This window comes from Coregonus clupeaformis, chromosome 19 (assembly GCF_020615455.1).
Source record: "Coregonus clupeaformis isolate EN_2021a chromosome 19, ASM2061545v1, whole genome shotgun sequence".
Lineage (NCBI taxonomy): Eukaryota > Metazoa > Chordata > Actinopteri > Salmoniformes > Salmonidae > Coregonus > Coregonus clupeaformis.
The window spans coordinates 844,915-867,256 of record NC_059210.1 but is presented as its reverse complement, the minus strand read 5'-3'; the positions used below and the strand labels follow the sequence as shown (position 1 = coordinate 867,256).

Here is a 22,342-nt window from a genome sequence, read left to right as displayed (position 1 = left end):
ACTTGTTCTTCATCTGTGTCCTGCTCTACCGCTCTGTGCCTGTCAGGCTGCCTGTGAGGCTACTACTGTATCATCACGGGAGGCTGCTGGATTGTGATAGAGAGCCAGGTGGCCTAGGAGCTGTGACACGATCACCAGGGAGGGAGAGTTGCCCTGGACCACTAAACCACCCCCTACAGTACCTTCTGCTTCTGATGGCTTCTGATGCAGGAGCACCTAGCCCTCTCAGTGTGTGTGATGTGCTGTGTGTGTGTGTGTGTGTTTGAGTGAACAGTGTGTGTCTGTGTGAATGTGTGTGTGTCTGTGTGAATAACTGCAGCAGCAATGGAGGAAGGAGGAGCCAAGCAACCAGGGAGGGCGCTGGATGCTCGCAGGTTGCCGTGACAGCACCACAGCCTGCTGTTTCTAGTGACGACTAACGCAAGAATGTGTGTGAGGCTATGCTGTGTGTCTGTGTGTGAGCTGTTCTAGGGAGGGGGAACCAGCGGCTGTCTGTATCCAGCCCAGATTGCAGCGTCCTGGGGGCCCCTTCTGTGACTGTCTATCTGTCCGTCACAGAGGTTGGAGTTGGCCCTTGCTTTTTCACAACGCGGTACTCAGTCACTCGAAGATGGCCAACCTCCTCCTCCTTTTCCTCCTCATGCCTCCCTGTGAACTCCAGCAGAAGCAGCAGCAGTACTGGGCTCTATCTTCTGTCATGCTCTGTGCCACTGGGCGCTCTATGGTGCTAAGCTCCGGGTGATCCTGCTTACCCGCAGCTCAGCCCCCACTCCTCCCTCCTAGCCTGTGTGGTGGACAGGACTGAACCCTTGCCTGGTGTGGTCATCCCCTAGGTTACCTTGGTCTGATCCCAGCACTACCCAGCCACTGTAAGTATCCTTCCTCTTTGCCCGCTACAATACCCTGCTTTTGTTCTGTTTTCCGCTTCACCGTCTGCCTGTGTCACTGCTCTACTGTCCACATTCATTGTCTGTAGGATGTAGTCTACCTACTTTGATCTCTATTTTGTTGGTAGTATACAGTATATGCCAATAGGGAAAGACAGCCATCAAACACCCACTTGGAGTATACAGTAAGTCCATTATATTGTACACACTGTCTATCCATATTGTTATTTGTATTCATACCACAAAACACTGCAGATATAAAATCTCATGCTTCCCGTCTCTGAGGCGGAACAAATGTGTCTCAAACAATTAATTAGCAACTCCCTTTTCTGCATTTTATGTCACCCTCCACCTTGAGATGCTGTTGCCTGGCGACGGCCTGGTTCGCTCTGCATTCCATTTTTAGAATGCAGCTGTGACTCCATCAGGAGAGCGTGGGGGGACGAGATAAAAGAACATGAGAGAGGGGGAGAATTGGGCTAAGGATTAGAGGAGAAGTTAAGAATAGGAAAAAATGTTTGCCTGCTAGCCTGCTGTGCAGAGTATTGCAAGGGTCTTGCAAGGGGCTATACACAGCTTGCCTGGATGAGGCTATGCTATCACCATCTGGCTAAGGTCCGTACCACTCCCCCATTGGCTCTGTTCGAGAGCATCAAAACTGCGCTGTATCATGGGTAAATTGTCACTGACTGACTGATCTACAAATAAAATTGAGTAGATATTTATGAGGCAAGGCAATTTGTAGATCAGTCAGTCTCGACTCACCTTTTATGTCGGCTGCAATGTTAAAGGCGCCCAGTGTCTCTGGCATGATGCAACTGTTACTCTGAGTGAGAGGTTGCTCATCCAATCAGAGCTCTATGTGGTCTCTGGTGTGGCTAACAGGATCAGAACAACCTGCCCAAATTCACCCAAATCACACTGCAAGCAACATAGGCTCACAAAGAACTCTCTTCCCTCTATGATTGAAAAAAATATATACATTTAACCTTTATTTTGACAGGGAAGTCATACTGTGACTAGGGTCTCTTTTACAGATGAGCCCTGCATAAATACATCAAACACATACAATATACAAAATAAACAAATATATTAAGAAAAACATACACATTTATCAACATAGAGGTCGCTGATCATTACTCTGAACTAACCAAGGGGGACCAGAACACCTCATTTCAGAGAGCTCTGTGCATAAAGGGTGCAAAAAAACTAAAAGCAGCTTTACCCAACTCCAAGCCTGAGATCGGGTTTGGTCATGTGTAAGTCTAAATTGATTTAATGATGATAGATACATAGGACATTTCTGCATGAGTGCTTTGTAGATAACACAACAAAATGCTGCTCTCTCCTTACATACAAAGAGGCCCAACCCACTTTTTTATACAAAACACAATGGTGAGTTCTATAAACATCACCAGTAATAAACCTAATGGCAAAATGAAAAACAACATCTAGTAGTTTAGGTGTAGAGGCTGCTGCATGCATATAGATAATATCCTCATAATCTAAAATAGACAAAAATGGTCTTGACAATTTCCTTCCTATTAACAAAGGTCTGACATGCTTTGTTTCTGTAAAAGAAACCAACCTTGAACTTCGACTTCTTCACCAGCTCAGCACGTTATTTAAATTATAGTTTGTCATCAACCCATATACCAAGATATTTGTAGGTAGGAACTAGCTCAATCTGTGTACCATTCAAATTAATCATTATAAATTCATTTAAATCTGGGTTATGGGACCTAGAAAAAAACCATGCATTTTGTTTGTTCAGTTGAAGGCATTCAAATATGCAGACAAAATCATGCACAATGCTGTTCATGCTCAAACACACAGACACACACACACAGTTTTGTACAAACAAATTCACCAACACCAGATCCATACAAACAAATTCACCAACACCCCACAGGGCACACCACGTCATTTCAACATGGAAATGTGGGTAATATTTGATTGAGACGTTGATCAATGAGATTTCAGCCTTTATTCACCACTCAAAGACAGCCAGAAGTGTGTTGAATTACCAATCTTTTATCACTTTGCTTTAAACCATCTAAAAGCACAACCCCAAAAAAATGTATTGTTTTTGGCTAAGTTGTCATCTAAATGTGTTATAGCTGAGCTTTCAACCATTTAAAAGCACCACAAAGTTCAAATGGGAATATGTCAGATATTTTGTATTTATACAACTTTATGTGCTATCATTGTGCTTTATCTAATAGCACAAACAAATGACCTGGATTGCAGTTGAGATTACATTAAAAGTACATTGATCAATGCTGTCCATTACAGCAATTGTGAAGATATCCACAGATTGTGAACATGCACGCTTTCTTTGATTACATAAGAAGACATTTATAGTTACAGTAGGCTAACCTCAAAATGTGGCCATGGATGTGTTACTCATTTTAAGGTTGAATAAATACTGTTACATTAGATAGTCTTAACTTTAGGCTATTTACTGTATTACAAAAAATATTATTGAATTGTGTTTGGTTGACAACAACCAAATATCAAGATTTAAAGGATATCTAATGCTAGGATAGTTTAATCTGAGCCACTGGCTTAATCCTATTGTTTTTCTTTTTTGGGGGGGTTTAGTTGGAGATATCAATCCAATTTATAATTTGTTAACATGTCGACAAGTTAAAAGCCTATTTACTGTATTGCAAAAGTGATATTGAATTGTGTTTGGTTGTCAACAACTTCCAGATTGTTGTCACGACTTCCTCTGAAGCTGCCTCCTCTCCTTGTTCGGGCAGGCTTCGGCGTTCGCCGTCACCGGCCTTTTTTATTTTTTATTTTATTTTATTTTTTACATTATTTAGCAGACGCTCTTATCCAGAGCGACTTACATTATTATTATTTTTTTCATACCCCCTGTGGGAATCGAACCCACAACCCTGGCGTTGCAAACGCCATGCTCTATCAACTGAGCTACATCCCTGCCGGCCATTCCCTCCCCTACCCTGGACGACGCTGGGCCAATTGCGCGCCGCCCCATGGGTCTCCCGGTCACGGCAGGCTACGACAGAGCCTGGATTCGAACCAGGATCTCTAGTGGCACAGCTAGCACTGCGATGCAGTACCTTAGACCACTGCGCCACTCAGGAGACAAGCCACTGGCCACTGCCACTGACCACTGCCACTGCCCACTGCCACTGACCACCGCCACTGCCACAAGCCACTGCCCACTGCCACTGACCACTGCCACTCCAGATCTCATCATTCCATTTGTTTTGTCTTGTCAATTACACACACCTACTTCATATCCCCTCATTAGTACATGTATAAGTGTTCCCTCTGCCCCTTGTCCTTGTGGGTGATTGTTTATTGTGAGGATTAGTAGCTCAGTTGAGCTCAGTGTATTTTGTATTGCCGGGGTAATTTCCCCGTGTGCCTGTTTGTTCCAGTGCGCCTGTTTTGTGCACTGGACTGGTTTACGCTGCATTACGGAATAAACTCTGTATACTGTGATTTACCCTCCTGCGCCTGACTCCTTCAAATCACGCATCACAGAATCACCCACCCGCTATGGAGTCACCGGGAGAGGAGTGCATGCCTGGAGTCGTGCCACGGGTCCAGGAGCATTCAACAATGCTAGCCAGCTTGGGAGAAGTGATGGATCGGGTTATCCAGGTCGTCCAATGCCTGGAGAGGAGAGGACCCGATCTATCGAGACCAGCAGGGCAACCGGATCCAGCCATCTACTCCCCAGCACCCAGAGGGATCCATATATCCCGACCACGGGAGTTCGATGGGACAGCTGCTCTCTGTCAGGGATTCCTCCTCCAATTAAAGCTCAAATATTCCAGCATCAGCCCTGCCCCATCTGAGCGGGAGAAGGTGTCTGCCCTCATCTCCTGCCTCTCGGGGAAAGCCCTGGAGTGGGCCAATGCGGTCTGGAACATAGGAGGAGCCGTGTTGGACAACTACGGGGAGTTCGCTCGCCTCTTTCGGGCTGTCTTCAATCACCCGCCTGAGTGTCGACAGGCGGGCGAGCGGCTGGTCCACCTGAGGCAGGGGACGAGGACTGCGCAGGACTTCGCCTTGGAGTTTCGGACTCTAGCAGCTGGGTCCGGGTGGAACAAGCGGGCCCTCATCGACCACTTCCGGTGCCATCTGCGGGAGGACGTCCGAAGGGAGCTAGCCTGCCGTTGTCCTTCACGCAAATGGCGGACATGGCCATCCGCTTGGTCAACCTGCAGGCGGCCAGAGGACGTCCTGGAGGGGGTCTGCCCGTTCCAACTCCGCCCGACTTGGATCACGAGCTGTTGGAGCTGGGTGGAGCGGCGATCCGAGTAAGCGGAGGACGACAGCACCAGTGTCACTCTGGTGGCACGAAGGGACATTACACCGTACGATGTCGTCAGCGTTCTTTTGGGTCTGGAGGCGCACTCTCGCATCACCCCAGGTATCGAACACCCACACTCGTTCAGAGCCCTCTGCTGTGCACTGTACCCTACCCATCCACTTTCCTGACCACATTGTAGTTCCCCAGTGTAAGGTGCTAGTCGATTCAGGCGCAGCTGGGAACTTTATGGACAGGGCATTCTCACACAGTCTAGGCATTTCATTGGTTCCCCTATCCATTCCACTCCCCATCAGAGCACTTGACAGTCGACCATTAGGGTCCGGGTTTGTTAGGGAAGTTACCGCACCAGTCACCATGGTTAACCACGAGACTCATTGCGAGCAAGTCACTTTTTTGTATTATTGAGTCTCCTGCTTTCCCTGTGGTACTAGGTATTCCTTGGTTAGCACTCCACAACCCCACATTCTCATGGCCGCAGAGGGTTCTCACGGGGTGGTCGCGAAACTGTCAGGATAGGTGTCTCGGTGTTTCCATTGGTGCAACCACGGTGGAAAGTCCAGACAGTACCTCCACCATGCGCATTCCCCCCGAATACCTCAATTTGGCACACGCGTTTTCCAAAATGCAGGCGACCAAGTTACCACCTCATCGGGTGGGGGATTGCGCGATAAACATCCGGGTAGACGCTGTGCCTCCCAGGAATCATGTGTATCCCCTGTCACAGGGCCTTCAGTAACCTGAGGGGTCTGTTCACCTCAGCCCCGGTACTGGCCCACCCCGATCCATCACTATCGTTCGTAGTGGAGGTGGATGCGTCCTAGGTAGGGATAGGCGCTATCTTATCTCAACGCTCGAGCACGCCACCCAAGCTCCACCCCTGTGCCTTCTCCAAGAAGCTCAGCCCGGCAGAGCAGAACTACGACGTTGGTGATCGGGAGCTGTTGGCTGTTGTCCGAGTCTTGACCGTGTGGAGGCATTGGCTCGAAGGGGCGAAACACCCTTTCCTCGTCTGGACAGACCAACGTAACCTGGAGTACATCCGGGCAGTGAGGAGGCTGAATCCTCGCCAGGCCAGGTGGGCCCTATTCTTCACCCGGTTTGATTTCACACTATCATACATCCCGGGTATGAAGAACGTGAAGGCAGACGCGTTGTCACGGCTGTATGACACAGAGGAGAGGCCCAGAGACAACACCCCCATACTCCCGGCCTCCTGCATTGTGGCGCCGGTAGTATGGGAGATGGACGCGGATATAGAGCAAGCGTTACGCACAGAGCCATCTCCACCTCAGTGTCCAGCTGGGCTGCAGTACGTGCCTGCTCTTATCTGTGACCGTCTGATCTACTGGGCACACACGTCACCCTCCTCTGGTCACCAGGTATCGGTCGTACATGGGCCGAATATGCCCAGAACTCTCTCCGTCACTCCTCCACTAACCTAATGCCATTACAATGTGTTTTAGGTTACCAACCGGTTCTGGCACCGTGGCATCAGAGCCAGACCGAGGCTCCTGCGGTGGATGACTGGTTTGAGCGCGCGGAGGAGACGTTGGACGCTGCTCAAGGCCAATGCTGACCGCCACTGCAGTGGGGCCCGGTCTTCGTACCGGGTGATCGGGTCTGGCTCTCGACCCGGAATCTGCCCCTCTGCCTGCCCTGCCGGAAGCTGAGCCCGCGGTTTGTGGGGCCGTTCATAGTCCTGAGGAGAATCAACGATGTTACCTATAGGTTATTACTACCTCATGATTATCGTATTAACCCCTCGTTTCATGTGTCTCTAATCAGGCCGGTGGTGGCTGGTCCGCTCCAGGAGTCTGAGGTGTGGGAGGTCCCTCCGCCTCCTCTGGACATCGAGGGGGCCATGTCGTACTCCGTCCGTTCCATCCTGGAATCGAGGCGTTGGGTGGGGGGCCTTCAGTACCTCGTGGAGTTTGAGGGGTATGTTCCGGCGGTACGTTGCTGGGTCCCGGTGAGGGATATCCTCGATTCCTACCTGTTGCGGGATTTCCACCGTCGCCATCCTGCTCATCCTGCTCTGCGTCCTCCTGACCGTCCCCGCGTCAAAGGGGGGTGGGGGGGGGGGGTTACTGTCACGACTTCCTCCGAAGCTGCCTCCTCTCCTTGTTCGGGCATGCTTTGTCGTTACCGGCCTTCTAGCCACTGCCGCTCCATATCTCATCATTCCATTTGTTTTGTCTTGTCAATTACACACACCTGGTTCATATCCCCTCATTAGTACATGTATAAGTATTCCCTCTGCCCCTTGTCCTTGTGGGTGATTGTTTATTGTGAGGATTAGTATCTCGGTTGAGCTCAGTGTATTTTTGTATTACCGGGGTAATTTCCCGTGTGCCTGTTTGTTCCAGTGCGCCTGTTTTGAGCACTGGACTGGTTTACGCTGTATTACGGAATAAACTCTGTATACTGTGATTTACCCTCCTGCGCCTGACTCCTTCAAATCACGCATCACAATTGTCCTCAAATTAATAATTTATATGTTGGATTCATGTCTCCATCTCAACCAAGAATCAAAGTTAAAGAATAGGACTTTATTTAAAGTGCATTTAAAGTTTGATTTGATTAGATTTAGTCATATTCTTTAACTTAGATTTTTGGTTGAGATCAATCAATAATTTGTAGACAAACTGGTATTAAATACAGACTACAGTAAGTCAGTGACACAGATGGAACTACAGTGGGGAAAAAAGTATTTAGTCAGCCACCAATTGTGCAAGTTCTCCCACTTAAAAAGATGAGAGAGGCCTGTAATTACACGTCAACTATGACAGACAAAATGAGAAAAAAAAATTCCAGAAAATCACATTGTAGGATTTTTAATGAATTTATTTGCAAATTATGGTGGAAAATAAGTATTTTGTCACCTACAAACAAGCAAGATTTCTGGCTCTCACAGACCTGTAACTTCTTCTTTAAGAGGCTCCTCTGTCCTCCACTCGTTACCTGTATTAATGGCACCTGTTTGAACTTGTTATCAGTATAAAAGACACCTGTCCACAACCTCAAACAGTCACACTCCAAACTCCACTATGGCCAAGACCAAAGAGCTGTCAAAGGACACCAGAAACAAAATTGTAGACCTGCACCAGGCTGGGAAGACTGAATCTGCAATAGGTAAGCAGCTTGGTTTGAAGAAATCAACTGTGGGAGCAATTATTAGGAAATGGAAGACATACAAGACCACTGATAATCTCCCTCGATCTGGGGCTCCACGCAAGATCTCACCCTGTGGGGTCAAAATGATCAGAAGAACGGTGAGCAATAATCTCAGAACCACACGGGGGGACCTAGTGAATGACCTGCAGACAGCTGGGACCAAAGTAACAAAGCCTACCATCAGTAACACACTACGCCGCCAGGGACTCAAATCCTGCAGTGCCAGACGTGTTCCCCTGCTTAAGCCAGTACATGTCCAGGCCCGTCTGAAGTTTGCTAGAGTGCATTTGGATGATCCAGAAGACGATTGGGAGAATGTCATATGGTCAGATGAAACCAAAATATAACTTTTTGGTCAAAACTCAACTCGTCGTGTTTGGAGGACAAAGAATGCTGAGTTACATCCAAAGAACACCATACCTACTGTGAAGCATGGGGGTGGAAACATCATGCTTTGGGGCTGTTTTTCTGCAAAGGGACCAGGACGACTGATCCGTGTAAAGGAAAGAATGAATGGGGCCATGTATCGTGAGATTTTGAGTGAAAACCTCCCTCCATCAGCAAGGGCATTGAAGATGAAACGTGGCTGGGTCTTTCAGCATGACAATGATCCCAAACACACCGGGCAACGAAGGAGTGGCTTCGTAAGAAGCATTTCAAGGTCCTGGAGTGGCCTAGCCAGTCTCCAGATCTCAACCCCATAGAAAATCTTTGGAGGGAGTTGAAAGTCTGTGTTGCCCAGCGACAGCCCCAAAACATCACTGCTCTAGAGGAGATCTGCATGCAGGAATGGGCCAAAATACCAGCAACAGTGTGTGAAAACCTTGTGAAGACTTACAGAAAACATTTGACCTGTGTCATTGCCAACAAAGGGTATATAACAAAGTATTGAGAAACTTTTGTTATTGATCAAATACTTATTTTCCACCATAATTTGCAAATAAATTCATTAAAAATCCCACAATGTGATTTTCTGGATTTTTTTCCTACTTTTGTCTGTCATAGTTGACGTGTACCTATGATGAAAATTACAGGCCTCTCTCATCTTTTTAAGTGGGAGAACTTGCACAATTGGTGGCTGACTTTTTTCCCCACTGTATCTCCTTCAAATGTTGATATTTGGTTGCGTTGACAACCAAACGCAATTCAACATACAGTTTGTCTACAAATTGATAATTTATATGTTGGATTCACTTCTCCATCTCAACCAAAAATCAAAGTTAAAGAATAGGACTAATTTCTAATCTAATCAAACTTTAAATGCACTTTAAATAAAGTTTGATTTGATTTAGTCCTCTTCTTTAACTCCGATTTTTGGTTGAAATGGAGACGTGAATCCAACATTTTAATGATTAACTTGAAGATTACATTTAAAATCAACCAAAGCTTGAAACCCTATGCCTATATGAAATCTATTTTTATTTGATCCCTGGGTTGAATCAAAACAATTGCTGTTGATTACTTTGTAAATGCTATATAGGCCTAAATAGTATCATTGATGACATATGACAATGTCTGGTTACATTTCATTTGCTCTGTTAAACATACCCTTTGGAATGATTTCGATAGCAACCGTGAATATATTGAGTTATTAAGAGGTCTTTCAATAATCAATCTTACGATAGCATATTGGTAGTAGTCAGTGACGAATATAAAAGCTGGGCTTGGTTAAAACCCTGGAAGGGAGACCAAATTAATAGCTATATATCACCTCTCAAGTAGGAGGTGCTGCCCCTGATAATGGATATAACTGACTTTGAAGGTCTGACTTTGTTTCAATGGTACAAATTCAACATAGTCAAATCTTGTATAAACTATGTTGTAAATTGGTTACAATTATGACATAATCCTGTGGTTGAAATTTCACCCTCAAAACAACAGTTTACGTTGATTACTTTTTTCCACATAGATTCCACATCACACTACGTTGACAAATTATGTTGAAACAACATTGATTCAACCAGTTTGTGCCCAGTGGGACTATGCATGTCGAACACCTCTCATTTGCCTGCTCAGACATCATTACTATTGACTAGACCTCCTTAACATGTAACTCAGCCCTGTCTGTGTCTCTACCCTATCCCTCTGTTTGCAGTGCTTTCTGCTCCACTGCCAGTGAAGAACAATGACTTCTCATGTAGAGGAAGCATCGTTCAGCAGGTTCTTCCAGTATGTGGAGGACAGTGGACTCAGGGCCTATGACGGACTGGTCATCCAGAATGCCTCTGACATCGCCCGTGAGAGCGACCGTGTCCGGAAGGAGACCAACTGGGCCTACCTTCAAGAGAAACACGATAAGAAAAGAAGACAGGAAGAAGCCATAAAGAGGTAGGACAAATAGCTCACGCGCATGTACAAAAATATGAACTAAGACACATACAGTGGGGAGAACAAGTATTTGATACACTGCCGATTTTGCAGGGTTTCCTACTTACAAAGCATGTAGAGGTCTGTAATTTTTATCATAGGTATACTTCAACTGTGAGAGACGGAATCTAAAACAAAAATCCAGAAAATCACATTGTATGATTTGTAAGTAATTCATTTGCATTTTATTGCATGACATAAGTATTTGATACATCAGAAAATCAGAACTTAATATTTGGTACAGAAACCTTTGTTTGCAATTACAGAGATCATACGTTTCCTGTAGGTCTTGACCAGGTTTGCACACACTGCAGCAGGGATTTTGGCCGCCTCCTCCATACTGACCTTCTCCAGATCCTTCAGGTTTCGGAGCTGTCACTGGGCAATCCGGACTTTCAGCTCCCTCCAAAGATTTTCTATTGGGTTCAGGTCTGGAGACTGGCTAGGCCACTCCAGGACCTTGAGATGCTTCTTACGGAGCCACTCCTTCGTTGCCCTGGCTGTGTGTTTCGGGTCGTTGTCATGCTGGAAGACCCAGCCACGACCCATCTTCAATGCTCTTACTGAGGGAAGGAGGTTGTTGGCCAAGATCTCGCGATACATGGCCCCATCCATCCTCCCCTCAATACGGTGCAGTCGTCCTGTCCCCTTTTCAGAAAAGCATCCCCAAAGAATGATGATTCCACCTCCATGCTTCACGGTTGGGATGGTGTTCTTGGGGTTGTACTGATCCTTCTTCTTCCTCCAAACACGGCGAGTGGAGTTTAGACCAAAAAGCTATATTTTTGTCTCATCAGACCACATGACCTTCTCCCATTCCTCCTATAGATCATCCAGATGGTCATTGGCAAACTTCAGACGGGCCTGGACATGCGCTGGCTTAAGCAGGGGGACCTTGCGTGCGCTGCAGGATTTTAATCCATGACGGCGTAGTGTGTTACTAATGGTTTTCTTTGAGACTGTGGTCCCAGCTCTCTTCAGGTCATTGACCAGGTCCTGCCGTGTAGTTCTGGGCTGATCCCTCACCTTCCTCATGATCATTGATGCCCCACGAGGTGAGATCTTGCATGGAGCCCCAGACCAAGGATGATTGACCGTCATCTTGAACTTCTTCCATTTTCTAATAATTGCGCCAACAGTTGTTGCCTTCTCACCAAGCTGCTTGCCTATTGTCCTGTAGCCCATCCCAGCCTTGTGCAGGTCTACAATTTTATCCCTGATGTCCTTACACAGCTCTCTGGTCTTGGCCATTGTGGAGAGGTTGGAGTCTGTTTGATTGAGTGTGTGGACAGGTGTCTTTTACACAGGTAACGAGTTCAAACAGGTGCAGTTAATACAGGTAATGAGTGGAGAACAGGAGGGCTTCTTAAAGAAAAACTAACACGTCTGTGAGAGCCGGAATTCTTACTGGTTGGTAGGTGGTCAAATACTTATGTCATGCAATAAAATGCAAATCATACAATGTGATTTTCTGGATTTTTGTTTTAGATTCCGTCTCTCACAGTTGAAGTGTACCTATGATAAAAATTACAGACCTCTAAATGCTTTGTAAGTAGGAAAACCTGCAAAATCGGCAGTGTATCAAATACTTGTTCTCCCCACTGTATGTATAAAAACCTGTGTGAAATGATGGCGGTTCTATTCCAAGCACCACAATGACAGACTGTGGGAATGTGTTAATTTTCACTTCACAGGACAATAACTTCACACACGCATACAGTACCAGTCCAAAGTTTGGACACACCTACTCATTCAAGGGTTTTTCTTTATTTTTACTATTTTTTACATTGTAGAATATTAGTGAAGACATCAAAATTATGAAATAAGACATGTGGAATCATGTAGTAACTAAAAAAGTGTTAAACAAATCATAATATTCTATATTTGAGATTCTTCAAATAGCCACCCTTTGCCTTGATGACAGCTTTGCACACTCTTGGCATTCTCTCAACCAGCTTCACCTGGCATGCTTTTCCAACAGTCTTGAAGGAGTTCCCACATAAGCTATAAGATGAGCACTTGTTGGCTGTTTTTCCTTCACTCTGCTGTCTGACTCATCACAAACCATCTCAATAGGGTTGATGTCGGGGGACTGTGGCCAGGTCATCTGATGCAGCACTCCATCACTCTCCTTCTTGTTAAAATAGCCCTTACACAGCCTGGAGGTGTGTTGGGTCATTGTGCTGTTGAAAATCAAATGACCAAACCAGATGGGATGCAGTATTGCTGCAGAAAGCTGTGGTAGCCATGCTGGTTAAGTGTGCCTTGAATTCTAATTTCTCAGAGATCGATTGGCGCAGGAGGGGATGGCTGCCGTTTTACGGGCTCCTAACCAACTGTGCTATTTTTGTTTTTGTTTTTACGTTGTTTGTAACTTATTTTTGTACTTATTTTGTACATAACGTTGCTGCTACCGTCTCTTATGACCAAAAAGAGCATCTGAACAGCGATTACTCACCTTGAACTGGACAAAGATTTTTTCTTTAACGTTCTTTTCTCCTTCAAATGTTGATATTTGGTTGCGTTGACAACCAAATGCAATTCAACATACAGCTTGTCTACAAATTTATAGTTGATGTGTTGGATTCACTTCTCCATCTCAACCAAAAATCTAAGTTAAAGATTAAGACTAAATCTAATCTAATCGATTTGTTTAACACTTTTTAATATTATTGGTGAGAAGGTGACAACAGTTGGTGTGATTATTTGCAAATTGAAGAAACACAAAGCACTGTCAATCTCCCTCGGCCTGGGGCTCCATGCAAGATGTGGTCCTCTGTAGCTCAGCTGGTAGAGCACGGCGCTTGTAACGCCAGGGTAGTGGGTTCGATCCCCGGGACCACCCATACACAAGAAAAAAATGTATGCACGCATGACTGTAAGTTGCTTTGGATAAAAGCGTCTGCTAAATGGCATATTATTATTATTATAAGATCTCACCTCGTGGAGTTGCAATGATCATGAGAGCCCAGAACTACACGGGAGGATCTTGTCAATGATCTCAAGGCAGCTGGGACCATAGTCACCAAGAAAACAATTGGTAACACACTACGCCGTGAAGGACTAAAATCCTGCAGCGCCCGCAAGGTCCCCCTGCTCAAGAAAGCACATATACATGCCCGTCTGAAGTTTGCCAATGAACATCTGAATGATTCAGAGGAGAACTTGGTGAAAGTGTTGTGGTCAGATGAGACCAAAATGGAGCTCTTTGGCATCAACTCAACTCGCCGTGTTTGGAGGAGGAGGAATGCTGCCTATGACCCCAAGAACACCATCCCCACCGTCAAACATGGAGGTGGAAACATTATGCTTTGGGGGTGTTTTTCTGCTAAGGGGACAGGACAACTTCACAGCATCAAAGGGACGATGGACGGGGCCATGTACCGTCAAATCTTGGGTGAGAACCTCCTTCCCTCAGCCAGGATATTGAAAATGGGTCGTGGATGGGTATTCCAGCATGACAATGACCCAAAACACACGGCCAAGGCAGCAAAGGAGTGGCTCAAGAAGAAGCATATTAAGGTCCTGGAGTGGCCTTGCCAGTCTCCAGACCTTAATCCCATAGAACATCTGTGGAGGGAGCTGAAGGTTTGAGGTGCCAAACGTCAGCCTCGAAACCTTAATGACTTGGAGAAGATCTGCAAAGAGGAGTGGGACAAAATCCCTCCTGAGATGTGTGCAAACCTGGTGGCCAACTACAAGAAACGTCTGACCTCTGTGATTGCCAACAAGGGTTTTGCCACCAAGTACTAAGTCATGTTTTGCAGAGGGGTCAAATACTTACTTCCCTCATTAAAATGCAAATCAATTTATAACATTTTTGACATGCGTTTTTCTGGATTTTTGTTGTTGTTATTGTCTCTCACTGTTCAAATAAACCTACCATTAAAATTATAGACTGATCATTACTTTGTCAGTGGGCAAATGTACAAAATCAGCAGGGGATCAAATACTTTTTTCCCTCACTGTATAAGGCCATCAGCAAACAAGAAAATGCTCACCCAAAAGTGGCGCTCCTAGTGGCCGGGGACTTTAATGCAGGCAAACTTGAATCCGTTTTACCTAATTTTTACCAGCATGTCACATGTGCAACCAGAGGGAAAAAAACTCTAGACCACCTTTACTCCACACACAGAGACACATACAAAGCTCTCCCTCGCCCTCCATTTGGCAAATCTGACCTCATAAGAAATCCTGTTATGCACTCAGACGAACCATCAAACAGGCAAAGCGTCAATACAGGATTAAGATTGAATCCTACTACATCCTACAGCTCTGACGCTCGTCGGATGTGGCAGGGCTTGAAAACTATTACGGACTACAAAGGGAAATCCAGCCGCGAGCTGCCCAGTGACGCGAGCCTGCCAGATGAGGTAAATGCCTTTTATGCTCACCTCGAGGCAAGCAACACTGAAGCATGCATGAGAGCACCAGCACTTCCAGACGACTCGGTAGCCAATGTGAGCAAGACCTTTAAACAGGTCAACATTCACAAAGACATTGTTAATATTTTAAATGGCAATTGTAGCTGGAAATGGCTGATTTTTAATGGAATATCTACATAGGCGTACAGAGGCTCATTATCAGCAACCATCAGTCCTGTGTTCCAATGGCACGTTGTGTTTGCTAATCCAAGTTTATCATTTTAAAAGGCTAATTGATCATTAGAAAACCATTTTGCAATTATGTTAGCACAGCTGAAAACTGTTGCGCTGATTAAAGAAGCAATAAAACTGGCCTTCTTCAGACTAGTTGAGTATTTGGAGCATCAGCAATTGTAGGTTTGATTACAGGCTCAAAATGGCCAGAAACAAAGAACAATCTATTCTTGTTCTGAGAAATGAAGGCTATTCCATGCGAGAAATTGCCAAGAAACTGAAGATCGCGTCCAACGCTGTGTACTACTCCTTTCACAGAACAGCGCAAACTGGCTTTAACCAGAATAGAAAGTGGAGTGGGAGGCCCCGGTGCATAACTGAGCAAGAGGACAAATACATTAGTGTATAGTTTGAGAAACAGGCGCCTCACAGGGCCTCAACTGGCAGCTTCATTAAATAGTACCCGCAAAACACCAGTCTCAACGTCAACAGTGAAGAGGCGACTCCGGGATGTTGACCTTCTAGGCAGAGTTGCAAAGAAAAAGCCATATCTCAGACTGGCCAATAAAAAGAAAATATTAAGATGGGCAAAGGAACACAGACAATGGACAGAGGAAGATTGGAAAAAAGTGTTATGGACAGACGAATCGAAGTTTGAGGTGTTCGGATCACAAAGAAGAACATTTGTGAGACGCACACCAAATGAAAAGATGCTGGAGGAGTGCTTAATGCCATCTGTCAAGCATGGTTGAGGCAATGTGATTGTCTGGGGGTGCTTTGGTGGTGGTAAAGTGGGAGATTTGTACAGGGTAAAAGGGATCTTGAAGAAGGAAGGCTATCACTCCATTTTTCAACGCCAGGCCATACCCTGTGGATGGCACTTGATTGGAGCAAATTTCCTCCTACAACAGGACAATGACCCAAAGCACAGCTCCAAACTATGCAAGAACTATTTAGGGAAGAAGCAGTCAGCTGGTATTCTGTCTATAATGGAGTGGCCAGCACAGTCACCGGATCTCAACCCTATTGAGCTGTTGTGGGAGCAGCTTGACCGTATGGTACTTAAGAAGTGCCCATCAAGGCAGTCCAACTTGTGGGAGGTGCTTCAGGAAACATGGGGTGAAATCTCTTCAGATTACCTCAACAAATTGACAACTAGAATGCCAAAGGTCTGCAAGGCTGTAATTGCTGCAAATGGAGGACTCTTTGACAAAAGCAAAGTTTGAAGGACACAATTATTTATTTCTATTAAAAATCATTATTTCTAACCTTGTCAATGACTACATTTCCTATTCATTTTGCTATATTTCCTATTCAAACTCACTTAATTTATGTTTTCATGGAAAACAAGGACATTTCTAAGTGACCACAAACTTTTGAACGGTAGTGTACATATTACCTCAATTACCTCGACTAACCGGTGCCCCCACACATTGACTCTGTACCGGTACCCCCTGTCTATAGCATCCCTACTGTTATTTTATTTTACTGCTGCTCTTTAATTATTTGTTATTTTAATTTTTTACTCATACATTTTTTACTTAATACTTTTTTTCTTAAAACTGCATTGTTGGTTAAGGGCTTGTAAGTAAGGGTCTACACCAGTTTTTTTCGGCGCATGTGGAAAATAACATTTGATTTGATTTCATCCACTTAACTACATGTGGCGGGGGGGTGGATATAGCATTCATTTCACATGACCCATCAATTTAGACAAGTGTGTCTGGTAGGGGTGTGCCGACATGGCCATACACATATTCGTAATCGTATCAGTAAATTGACAGTTGATAGTCTGATCGGATGATACTCGTGATCGGAAAAAACGCAAGTGTTTTAATATGCCTAAATAGATGTTGGCAAAATACCTCCCTGCACAGTCTCACTGCAAAAAAGCTGCAGATTAGGAGCAGCGCACAGAGGGGTGTATGTGTGTCTGTGTGTCCTCAATTTGCAGCGAGCAGACAAGTTTGCTGTCATTCAGTCAGAATGCGCATTAGCGTTTCATATTTTTCCCTACCCTTACCCCACTTGTTAGATATTATACACATTGATAGCTATTTAGCAAACGTCCTCCTCGCCATGTGATTCATCATAGTAGCAGGTAGCAGCAATCTAAATGATCAGGCCAAATAAATTAGAGGAAATGTGATCGGGTGAAGTTATGAAGGAAGTGGACAGAGAAATACAGCTTCACTCTATCCAGTCAGAGCAGCAGGATCAACGTACAGCCCGCCCTTCTCTTTACAGACAGGCGAACCAGCCAGTTGAGTTATTTAGACCACGCACATGACTGACTCAAAGACAGTACAGTATGTTTAAGAAACTCTGTGACTAACACGAGAAACATGCTTGCTGGCACCGGAAAAAAAACTTTTTTTCAGATCATAGATTATTACAAAAAATGATTGGATCATAATCGTACCCAGAAAATTGCCCATATCCGTTACGATACTCGTTTTGTCCGACTACTCGGCACACCCGTAGTGTCTGGGTTAGCATCATCTCATAATGATAAAATATTTATAAAATATTTTGTCTGGACCCTTTCTATTTTTCATATTGCTACTATGCAAATATGCAAGTACCATTTAACTGTACTGTTTACACCTTCTGTATCCTGTGTTTACCACAGTAATGTGAAGAAAAACATGACCTGCCCTAAGGTCAGGTTAGGACTAGATAAAGTTTATTTTTACCTGGAGTTTTTCCTGATTGTACGCTACTACTTCCACCACTTTTAGTCTTGAAATCTTGTTTACTACACTACCTTACTCACTCTGTTTAGCACATGGCCTCACGTAAATCCTTAAAGAGATGGGTGGGGCAAAGGCTTCAGAGGGTGTGACCAATGCTGAAGAGGTGTAGACAAAGAAGTGCTCTCCAGTAGGTGTACCAAAACATTCAAGGGACATTTTCTCAAAAGTAGGGTTACAGGTTTATCAACTTTCAAAGCAGAATTACTTTACCATTGTTCCTCAACGGCAGTGTATGATATAACATTTTGTAGCTCTGAGTCTCTGGCACCAGCTGTTACTTCCATCTGCGTTTCTTCCTGGCACCAGCTGTTACTTCCATCTGCGTTTCTTCCGCCCCGCCGGCAGGTACAAAAGTAACGTTGCGGTAGTTATTTTCTCGTTCTATTTAATTTCAACTAATTTACCCTAGAAATGAAATTACAGTTGCTAATGGTAGAGGACATATATAGTATTTTTTCTTCATAAAAGATGGTCTCTAGTTCAAATCAAATTTTATTTGTCACATGCGCCGAATACAACCTTACAGCGAAATGCTTACTTACAAGCCCTTAACCAATAATGCAGTTCAAGAAAGAGTTAAGAAAGTATTTACTAAATAATGTTAAAAAAATAAGTAACACAAAATAACAATAACGAGGCTATACCGAGTCAATGTGCGGGGGTACAGGTTAGTACATGTAGGTAGGGGTAAAGTGACTATGCATAGATAATAAACAGCGAGTAGCAGCAATGTAAAAACAAAGGGGGGAGGGGGGGGGTCAATGTAAATAGTCCGGGTGGCCATTTGATTCATTGTCCAGCAGTCTTATTATGGCTTGGGGGTAGAAGCTGTTAAGGATTATTTTGGTCCTACACTTGGCGCTCCAGTACCGCTTGCCATGCGGGAGCAGAGAGAACAGTGTATGACTTGGGTGACTGGAATCTTTGACAATTTTTTGGGCCTTCCTCTGACATTGCCTAGTATATACAGTAGGGAGAACAAGTATTTGATACACTGCAGATATTGCAGGTTTTCCTACTTACAAAGCATGTAGAGGTCTGTAATGTTTATCATAGGTACACTTCAACTGTGAGAGACAGAATCTAAAACAAAAATCCAGAAAATCACATTGTATGATTTTTAAGTTATTAATTTGCATTTTATTGCATGACATAAGTATTTGATACATCAGAAAAGCAGAACTTAATATTTGGTACAGAATCCTTTGTTTGCAATTACAGAGATCATACGTTTCCTGTAGGTCTTGACCAGGTTTGCACACACTGAAGCAGGGATTTTGGCCCACTCCTCCATACAGACCTTCTCCAGATCCTTCAGGTTTGGGGGCTGTCGATGGGCAATACGGACATTCAGCTCCCTCCAAAGATTTTCTATTGGGTTCAGGTCTGGAGACTGGCTAGGCCACTCCAGGACCTTGAGATGCTTCTTACGGAGCCACTCCTTAGTTGCCCTGGCTGTGTGTTTCGGGTCGTTGTCATGCTGGAAGACCAACCACAACCCATCTTCAATGCTCTTACTGAGGGAAGGAGGTTGTTGGCCAAGATCTCGCGATACATGGCCCCATCCATCCTCCCCTCAATACGGTGCAGTCGTCCTGTCCCCTTTGCAGAAAAGCATCCCCAAAGAATGATGATTCCACCTCCATGCTTCACGGTTGGGATGGTGTTCTTGGGGTTGTACTCATCCTTCTTCTTCCTCCAAACACAGCGAGTGGAGTTTAGACCAAAAAGCTATATTTTTGTCTCATCAGATCACATGACCTTCTCCCATTCCTCCTCTGGATCATCCAGATGGTCATTGGCAAACTTCAGACGGGCCTGGACATGCGCTGGCTTGAGCAGGGGGACCTTGCGTGCGCTGCAGGATTTTAATCCATGACGGCGTAGTGTGTTACTAATGATTTTCTTTGAGACTGTTGTCCCAGCTCTCTTCAGGTCATTGACCAGGTCCTGCCGTGTAGTTCTGGGCTGATCCCTCACCTTCCTCATGATCATTGATGTCCCACGAGGTGAGATCTTGCATGGAGCCCCAGACCAAGGGTGATTGACCGTCATCTTGAACTTCTTCCATTTTCTAATAATTGTGCCAACAGTTGTTGCCTTCTCACCAAGCTGCTTGCCTATTGTCCTGTAGCCCATCCCAGCCTTGTGCAGGTCTACAATTTTATCCCTGATGTCCTTACACAGCTCTCTGGTCTTGGCCATTGTGGAGAGGTTGGAGTCTGTTTGATTGAGTGTGTGGACAGGTGTCTTTTATACAGGTAACGAGTTAAAACAGGTGCAGTTAATACAGGTAATGAGTGGAGAACAGGAGGGCTTCTTAAAGAAAAACTAACAGGTCTGTGAGAGCCAGAATTCTTACTGGTTGGTAGGTGATCAAATACTTATGTCATGCAATAAAATGCAAATTAATTACTTAAAAATCATACAACGTGATTTTCTGGATTTTTGTTTTAGATTCCGTCTCTCACAGTTGAAGTGTACCTATGATAAAAAATTACAGACCTCTACATGCTTTGTAAGTAGGAAAACCTGCAAAATCGGCAGTGTATCAAATACTTGTTCTCCCCACTGTAGATCCTGGATGGCAGGAAGCTTGGCCCCAGTGATATACTGGGCCGTATACACTACCCTCTGTAGCGCCTTATGGTCTGATGCCGAGCAGTTGCCATACCAGGCGGTGATGCAACCGGTCAGAATGCTCTCGATGGTGCAGCTGTAGAATTTTTTGAGGATCTGGAGACCCATGCCAAATCTTTTGAGTCTCCCTTAGAAATGAATGGATTTCCCCCCCAGAAATCTTACTGATGGACAGAACAACAAAATTTGACAGAGCAAAGTTTAAGCGAATGATTGATAACTCCCATATCTGCCTGGTGGCTGGCAAAGAGCCAATCAGGTCCCAGAGACACTGAGGGATGAGTTGGGTCTTCCTGGATGTTTTGGTCTCATTGGTTGAGCCTATGAAAGTCAAATAGGAGAGCTATCCTCTGGTTGAGCGTATGGTGTACAGTGGGGAAAAAAAGTATTTAGTCAGCCACCAATTGTGCAAGTTCTCCCACTTACAAAGATGAGAGAGGCCTGTAATTTTCATCATAGGTACACGTCAACTATGACAGACAAAATGAGAAAAAAAAATCCAGAAAATCACATTGTAGGATTTTTAATGAATTTATTTGCAAATTATGGTGGAAAATAAGTATTTGGTCAATAACAAAAGTTTCTCAATACTTTGTTATATACCCTTTGTTGGCAATGACACAGGTCAAACGTTTTCTGTAAGTCTTCACACACTGTTGCTGGTATTTTGGCCCATTCCTCCATGCAGATCTCCTCTAGAGCAGTGATGTTTTGGGGCTGTCGCTGGGCAACACGGACTTTCAACTCCCCTCCAAAGATTTTCTATGGGGTTGAGATCTGGAGACTGGCTAGGCCACTCCAGGACCTTGAAATGCTTCTTACGAAGCCACTCCTTCGTTGCCCGGGCGGTGTGTTTGGGATCATTGTCATGCTGAAAGACCCAGCCACGTTTCATCTTCAATGCCCTTGCTGATGGAAGGAGGTTTTCACTCAAAATCTCACGATACATTGCCCCATTCATTCTTTCCTTTACAGGGATCAGTCGTCCTGGTCCCTTTGCAGAAAAAACAGCCCCAAAGCATGATGTTTCCACCCCCCATGCTTCACAGTAGGTATGGTGTTCTTTGGATGCAACTCAGCATTCTTTGTCCTCCAAACACGACGAGTTGAGTTTTTACCAAAAGGTTATATTTTGGTTTCATCTGACCATATGACATTCTCCCAATCCTCTTCTGGATCATCCAAATGCACTCTAGCAAACTTCAGATGGGCCTGGACATGTACTGGCTTAAGCAGGGGGACACGTCTGGCACTGCAGGATCTGAATCCCTGGCGGCGTAGTGTGGTACTGATGGTAGGCTTTGTTACTTTGGTCCCAGCTCTCTGCAGGTCATTCACTAGGTCCCCCCGTGTGGTTCTGGGATTTTTGCTCACCGTTCTTGTGATCATTTTGACCCCACGGGGTGAGATCTTGCGTGGAGCCCCAGATCGAGGGAGATTATCAGTGGTCTTGTATGTCTTCCATTTCCTAATAATTGCTCCCACAGTTGATTTCTTCATACCAAGCTGCTTACCTATTGCAGATTCAGTCTTTCCAGCCTGGTGCAGGTCTACAATTTTGTTTGTGGTGTCCTTTGACAGCTCTTTGGTCTTGGCCATAGT

At 44.9% G+C, this 22,342-nt stretch overlaps 1 protein-coding gene across 1 annotated transcript in view; it reads left to right on the top strand.

Moving 5' to 3' along the window:
* Window positions 1–331: 331 nt before the first annotated feature.
* Window positions 332–22,342, top strand: part of LOC121556817 (neuronal tyrosine-phosphorylated phosphoinositide-3-kinase adapter 2-like) — a 74,643-nt gene continuing 52,632 nt past the window's right edge. The window contains exons 1-2 of the mRNA XM_045205191.1: window positions 332–869; window positions 10,475–10,707. Of these exons, the coding sequence (XP_045061126.1) occupies window positions 10,505–10,707 (203 nt within the window). The 5' untranslated portion in view covers window positions 332–869; window positions 10,475–10,504. The remainder of the gene's footprint in view (window positions 870–10,474; window positions 10,708–22,342) is intronic.